Source organism: Zea mays, unplaced genomic scaffold (assembly GCF_902167145.1).
Source record: "Zea mays cultivar B73 unplaced genomic scaffold, Zm-B73-REFERENCE-NAM-5.0 scaffold_173, whole genome shotgun sequence".
NCBI classification, from domain to species: domain Eukaryota; kingdom Viridiplantae; phylum Streptophyta; class Magnoliopsida; order Poales; family Poaceae; genus Zea; species Zea mays.
This window is the reverse complement of record NW_023366790.1, coordinates 12,554-20,000: the sequence shown is the minus strand read 5'-3', so window position 1 is coordinate 20,000 and position 7,447 is coordinate 12,554. Positions and strand designations below refer to the sequence as shown.

The window sequence follows — 7,447 nt, the reverse complement described above, 5'->3', positions numbered from 1 at the left end:
TCGGGGTCAACCCAGCGGCTTCTATGAGGAAGGCGGCGCAAAGGAGGCTCGAGGGCTTGTTAAGGAAGGCGGCTAGGGAAGGAGGGAAAACGAAAGGCGTTTTCTGGTCTCCCCTTCGCCTGGGGGTGCTTGTGGGGGGGGTGTGCCACGACGAAACAAGGGAATGAAAGGTCGCTTTGCGTTGGATGCTCTTTACCCTCCCCACTATGAGGGCTCTGTTGTCTTGGGGAGCGTTGAAGCTTGCTTCTTTTCCATACTTTTCTTGGTCATCAATACGACGACCTATTCTTAATAGAACCGATCTTATTTTCACTACAAGAGGAATTTCGTGCTTCTGCCGGATCCTCCCTATCTCCTGATCGAGCTTGTGTAGGTAGATATTGCCTAATAGGGCCGATAGTAGTACACTGTTTGGGACGGAGTCAGGGCCCTTCTCACCTCCTACGAGTCGTCCGGCGGAAAACTGTTTCTGAGTGGGGTAAAAGAACTTGGAATCGTCGATCTCTTCCTTCAAGATTGAGATGAATCGATGTCGGTCGATGGTGTGAAAACACTTCCTGATGTCGAATTCCAAAAACCAGCGAGAGGTTCCCCACTCTTCTTTGATCCGTCTGAGGGCCGAGTGGCAGCCTCGACCCGAGCGGAAGTGCGATGTGTCTGGAAACTCGGGATCGTAAATGGATTCGGGTACCATTCTGATCGCCTCTTTCATGATCTTTTCTATGGGTAGAACTACTGTGAGCGGTCTAAACTTCGACCCTTCTTTCTTTCTTCATTTAAAAAAAGGGGAGCAAAGCCTGTTTTTTGCTCCCTCAATTGATAGATCAGGGCCCCTCCTGCCGGCCCGAACGAAAGGCTCTTTCAGGAAGTAGTCCCGGGCCCGGCACCAACCAAGAGGAGGCGGGGCTCTCTCCAATCATTCCGAAGAGCCGAGATCTCGTAAAGGAAAAATTAGCTAGCTCAGCAGGTTTGGACCCGGGTGAATCAGTTCAGTGAAGGAAGGGAGCCTAAGCCTAAACTTAAGGCTTTTCCAAGCCTTGCCGATAGGCGCCTCATGGCTCGCTCAGTTCGCTCGCGGAGTTCTTAGATCAGTAGATTTGGATAGAGTCTCGCTCATCTCATAAAGGAAGAGTAGCGCGCTAGCGCGGCTCGCTTCGCTTTTCGACGCGGAGCTCGCAGCTGTCGAAGCCTGCTTCAAAACTACAGGGCGTGCGTTAGCACTACGGCTTTTCAGCCTCCCTTTGCTGGTTCCGAACTATCACTGATCCCACCTTCAAACCTTTTTCTTTTAATCTCAGGAAGGCTTTCTCGGGGAGAAAGCTGGTTGGGGAACTGCTAAACGACCTAAAAGAAAGAGGAGACTGACTCTGACCTTTCAAAGCCCTATCTCATCTGGTTGATAGTAGAAGGTACGTACGATGGTACCATGGACATAAACGAGGTCGAGCATATCTTTAATGATTTAAAACTAAAGCGTACCTAAAGCCTGCCCTGGATATGAAAAAGGGATTTGAGCCAGAAGAAGATGAGGATCTATCACCAGATGAGGAAATGGAAACAACTAAGTATTAGTTAGGTTCCGGAAATGGAAATGGTAACAGCGGCCCAAAACTCAAATGGTAAGGTTTTCTTTGAAAAGAAAAAGGAATGGGATGGGGTATGAATCCTTAACTACAAAAGAAAAGTAAGCACCTCTCCTAACTAATTAGTTAGTATCGAGAGACTAGGCTTTTCATTAAAGTTGAAGGAGACAAACAAAGTCTTGCCGATGGAAGAAATTCCATCGTCGTAAGGGAAGGCCTTGGTCAATCAACTCACCGCCATTGACCAGGGGAGGGGGGAACAATCTGATGAGCGAGATCATAACACGTGAACAACAAACCATACCGATAGGTTGATAGTTTTCTGTTGGTACGGCGTGTGGTCACAGGAACAATCGGCGGTCGTAGCATGAACTAAAGAGTACCTTCATTTTACAGCGTATAGAGGTGTACCAATCCCACCATGATCGCCAGAGCAAGATTCATTCTTTAATCGCTACCAGATCAAACATGAGACCAGCATCCGGAACGCAAAAGTTTTTAGAAATCCTTATCTTTCGGCTTTTTAAAGAAGATAGGCCATTACAAAAACAAGGTCTAACAGTCGACTCTTTCCTATCAGGATTTTACAACCTGAATACCAACCTGGGGGACCACTATTATATTAGAAGAGAGCATAATAAGTAAATGCCGACGCCATCTTTTACTTTTTGGATTGGATTGGATGGTCGGCGGCGCCATAAACTCGATAACCAGCACCGCGGAGTCAATAAATTCAACTAAATAGAATCCTAAAACAATCTTATTCGAGCACACGCGGGACCCGCAGCAATGAAATTCACACAAGCGGCAATCATCCGAGCAGAGAATGGAGAAGGGAAATATACTTTGAATTGTTTTTCCGAATGAGAAAGCCTTTGGCAAACTCCTTGCAAATCCGTTTTTGCCGGGCACAATAGACATATCTGCTCAGTCACAACATAAGGAACCCCCAATGTTCCTCAAAGCCTACCCGGCCTGACAGCTTTAGTTGAATGATCTGATCCCGAAGCTAGCTTTCTACTTAAATTGCTATGACTGGCCAACTAATGATCGGACTACCTATCTTGATGTTTTGAATCTGTATTCAGAGCTTTTTTCCAACTACCGGGACTACTAATTTAAAGTACAAAGCTCTCCTATGAATATGCTACTGCTCTTACTTTCTACCTGAATCCGAGCATTGAAGCAAGCTCTTTATCGCACCATAACCGAGTCTCCCCTTGCAGCTCTGATCAATCCACCCGGCAAATAACTGCTCCTTACTCTTTGATTGTATGTCCATTTTTGCTTGATGTCTGGCTCACCGGATCTGGTACATGAAAAAGCCATTCCTTTTCGCTTTCCTTCAACCACTCAGTATACTTTTTTACTGGAAGAGTCAAGCGAAAGCAATTAGTTTAGAAGGAAGAGGAAGACCTGGGGTGGGGGGCTTACGTCCTCATTTCACTCTTTTTGCTCCTGCGAGACACGACTCAACTACTTTTTACAATTGACAGGGTAGCTCGGAGGTCAGATGAGGGGTCTTCCCCATAAAGATAGATTAGTACTGGAAGGTTCAGATGAAGGAAGGGCGGGCTGAAACAAGGCACAAACTTTGAAATGGGGTAGGGTAAATAAATATGAGCAATCCGTGAGAATAGCAAACCCCTATCTCTTATAAAGAAGAAGATAGATAGGTCCACGAGTTGAGACAGAGAAGTTCTGACTAATCAAGTAGGAGTTTACCCACGAGAGTCAGAGGCTGCATCATCAAAGGGGTATAGAAATAATTCAGAAGCACTATGGCCTGAAGCGAAGGGCAGGAACGAACGGAATCAATGTGTTCCAATTTATCCGGAGTAAGGACAGCAGCCGAGAAGGGGAAAAAAAATAGCGTAGAAAAAAAAAGGTAGGACCAGATCATGCGAAGAGCTCTTCGCCCTATTGATTAGGAATCTCGATCAGAAACCACCAGGCCATGTCTCCCGATAAAAATCCCCACAATGGATGTCAGGCCTTGGCTTCATAAAATCTGATTGGATCCGCACTATAGGATAAGAATACAGATAGGCTGACTATGACTAAGAAGATCTTCCAATTTTCTTACCTGAAAAGATGAGTTATTCAAAGGAATACCTGCAAAATAGAATAAACACATGGCACAGCTGGGTGCTAGAATAGTAGTTAATAGAAGTTCTAGTCACTTAAAAAAAAAATAACCACTGCTTAACTTAATTAGATCGTAGAAGATAAGCAAGCGGGTTCGGGCAGTTAGTCCTATTTGAAGGTCAGAAGTTCGGGTAGTAAGGGCTAGGTTTATATAGGGGCTATATTTTTTAGAAACATATGGTCTTGCTCATTTCCCATCAAGGAATGGAGATTGGGTTGGTGTTTGGAAGGGATTCAGTAAACTGACCTTGGCCAGCAAGCAGAAAAAGGACTGACGTCTTGGGGCGCGCTAGCGCGCGTACTCTTCTTCTGCGAGACTCCATCCAAATCCACCACTTACTCGTTGGTTGGTGTTCCATTCTGTTATCTTAGACTATGCTGCCTTCTTCAATTCCATTCTTCGTCTCCCTAGTCGAAGTCTTCTTGCTGGCCCAACCCAGCATTTTTGAGTGCCGTGCCAGGGCGATAGGCGCTCCGCAGTCACGCATGATCACCAGAGCCTTTCTTGGCTATGTAAATATAGGGCCGGAATAAGTGCAAGATCCTCAACAAAATGGATTAAGGTGGGCTTCGGATTATTAATAATTTTTTCTATCTTGTCATTAAGTTCTTGTTTGAATCTGCCTTATCACAATATCCCTCCTTTTAGGGATAAAGCTATCAATGGCGAATCGAGCATTCGCTATCCTTTTTATTTTTTTAGCTTTGAATGGAAGAAAAGTAATGAAACCTGCGATGGCTACTGAATAACCTCCTTCTATTTTATTAATTTGAAACCCTTTTACCTTTTTCTTCGTTCGCCAAATCTTCTTCAGTTCTATCCAAGCTCGGTTTTGTCTGAATCTTTGTGGAAGAAGAAGCGGTTCGCCAGCCGCTACATCCAGGGATCCCACAAAATCATTAAACCCGGCGGCTGCTCGCTCTTTGATCAGTGATTCACCGGCCACTAGATCGATGAAGAATCTCTCAAAAATCCGCTTTTTGATCAGTGATTCACCAGCCACTACATTCTTGGATCCCACCTTATTCTCAAACCTGGTGGCTCGCTTGATTGGCAGTCCTGTAAGCTCATCTTGCATACAAATTTTTGGGGTACCAAGGCCTGCATCCACCAAGAACATTTCTTCCCTTAAGCGTAAGCGTAAAACTGAAGATTGTAAGGCGTTTCCACTACATAATAAGAAACTCGAATTAGATCTTGGAAATGATCGACTCCAATAGATGCTCATCATAAGCTTTTTTTTCCTCCTATTCCTATTGATCAGAAGTATCCAGCAGCGCCACGCCAGAGTGACTTCCGAAGCGCTACGGACGGGACGAAATCCGGCAGCCAGCCAGTTGCTGGCTCGGAATAACCAGCCCAGCAAGAAGCTAAATTCTTCCATAACATAACGGGGCGGGGTTGCGCGCGAGCCGGGTGACGTAGGTGCACAAGAGTACTTCGCGCCACAACCATCTCTTTTTTATAGGTTCTACGGACCTGCTTCATCTGGTAAAAAAGAGTCATAGATATGCCTGTAATTAGAAGGAAGAACCGCCATAAAAATCTTCCTCGTGTATCGTCTGTAGCAGAACTATGAACGGGAGCTAGCAATCCGGACCGTATTGAAAAGGTTCCTGAGACACAGCATGGAAGAGTCAAAATATTCAGAAGCGAGGTCCAATAATGAAGAAGGGGTAGAATTACTGAATGAATAAGAGCTGTGGCTAATACCCGAGGCATAAAAGACGCATTTTCTACGGGATCCCGAAACCACCAGCCACCCCGACCTAATTCATGATGAGCCCACCAACTTCCTGGCGAGATGCCTACGGTTAAAAACAACCAACATGTCAAGATCCAAATTCGAATTGGTTCCTGGTCCTGGTCAGAGACCACTGTGTTCGCGCCGGCGGTCCAACAAAGAGGCGAAGTAGTGGTGTCTTTCTTTCCATTACGAACGACAACACGCTTCGCCTGCTCCCTCCCCGTGTCCATTAGCGCTCCTGTCCAGAGCGAAGAGAAGGCGAAAAAGCGCCGCCGAAGCAGGCTTCTATTGCTACGCAACAATAGAGCAGGCGCGCCGCCCACAAAATGTTTGAATGATCGGGTAAAGAGCGAGCTTCTTATATGGGATCCGACGCATCCAGCAGAGCGAAGCAGCGTTCCATTCTTTTCGGCGGCATCCTTCCGCATTGGCGGCGAGTGGAGTGCCACAATCCCATTCATCATTTTTGATCTACATAACCCAAAGCCCATAGCACTGGCGACGTCTCCGGCATAAATGCAAGGAGGATGTATAGCTGATATAGGATCTTGTGGAACAGGATTTGATTCTGCAAGCGGTTCGGTACGAACGAAGAAATTTCGAACAAAAGGATCGGAACTCGCTGATAGGAAAGGAGAGAAAAACAAAGCAATGCCAAGAGCTCCGTCAATCTGCTGTTCATCGATAGACGAAGCTCTCTCTTTTTCATCTCGTGCCAGATGTAACAAAAGATTAGTCCTTTTTCCTTCTCGCGAACCACGGGAGCGCCCAGCGCCCAGAAGAGCAAAGCTCATTTTCAAAACTGGGTCAAGCGGCGCATTAAAAAGGGCTGGCCCGTTAAAAGGACGCTTACTTTGCGAACGAAGTTCAGAATCAACAAGGGTTCTCCGAACGAAGGGAGTGTACAACTGGGGCGCAGCTCCACTTTTTTGTTGGAGAGATAGAATGGAGTTCTTCACGAAGTTCGAGACAAAGGAAAAAATAAAAGTTTCTCTATAGCCTCTGCGTTTTGAGACATTATGGCTTTGGGGTCGACCCCGGTACCGGTAACAAAAAAGGAATCCATAAAAACTTGGGATCCAACACCATGAGAAAATACTACCCTCATGATTAGACCATGTCCCTGAGATTTGATAAAAAAAAGGTGCATTAGCGGTTAATACGTTGTAATTAGATAAGTTATTTGGAATATGACGGAACGAAAGACCAAGGAAAGAAAGAAGAATGCACCAAAATGCAGGTGCTGCACCAAACGCTGGTGGTTGTTTCTTGTTGTAAGTGAATGCAACGAAAAGACCCGGAAATAACAAATAATGAGAAAATTCATTTATAGACATTTCGTGCTCATTTCCTAATTTCTGCTTAGTTATTCCCATCATCCGGTAACCACAGGATGATCCCAATCTCCTTTTAGTAATAGATCTTTTTGATATGTCTCAGCGGCAAGGAAGAGAAAATGCAATGCATCGAGTCGTTTATCAAGAAAGTGGACGAGCTATGGATCAAGATCATATTTAGTCCAATTTCTACCGGTGCACTTCTCATGAAATAATTCCCTTTCCAAGGAAAGGAAAACAAGAACTCGAATACTCGTAATAGCGATCCCGATCCACCTACTTTTTTTCTATTCTTTTATTCTAAAGCACAAGCCATTTTTATGCATGGGGCATAAGAGTGGACAATCTATGTTATCGAAGGAAGTAAATAACAACACTTCAGCGTTTCGGTCTACCCACCCTCATTCAGTAAACCAATAGGATTGCAGCATTGGAATTAGAGTTGGCCAGGTCCTCTAAAAAGAAAAGAAGAAACTACTTAGACTTAGACTTAGAATAGAGAAATGCCATTGGTTTTCTCGTACTACGATATCTTTTTTTTTGTTTTTGGCCATGATTGTGCTGCTCCTGTGAAGGCTAGTGGGAAAGCTCACCGTTCGTTGTGATGAGTGGGGGCCTTGTATCTGTATTC

General features: G+C 45.1%; 2 protein-coding genes across 2 annotated transcripts in view; both read right to left on the bottom strand.

Moving 5' to 3' along the window:
- Window positions 1-766, bottom strand: part of LOC118473881 (uncharacterized) — a 7,392-nt gene extending 6,626 nt beyond the window's left edge. The window contains exon 1 of the mRNA XM_035963650.1: window positions 1-766. This exon is cut by the window's left edge and continues 6,626 nt beyond it. Coding sequence (XP_035819543.1) covers window positions 1-712 — 712 coding nt within the window. The 5' untranslated portion in view covers window positions 713-766.
- The window catches only part of LOC118473882 (probable cytochrome c biosynthesis protein), a 13,502-nt gene extending 6,621 nt beyond the window's left edge, over window positions 1-6,881 (bottom strand). The window contains exon 1 of the mRNA XM_035963651.1: window positions 1-6,881. This exon is cut by the window's left edge and continues 6,621 nt beyond it. Within this exon, the coding sequence (XP_035819544.1) occupies window positions 4,993-6,858 (1,866 nt within the window). The 5' untranslated portion in view covers window positions 6,859-6,881 and the 3' untranslated portion in view covers window positions 1-4,992.
- Window positions 6,882-7,447: the final 566 nt, after the last annotated feature.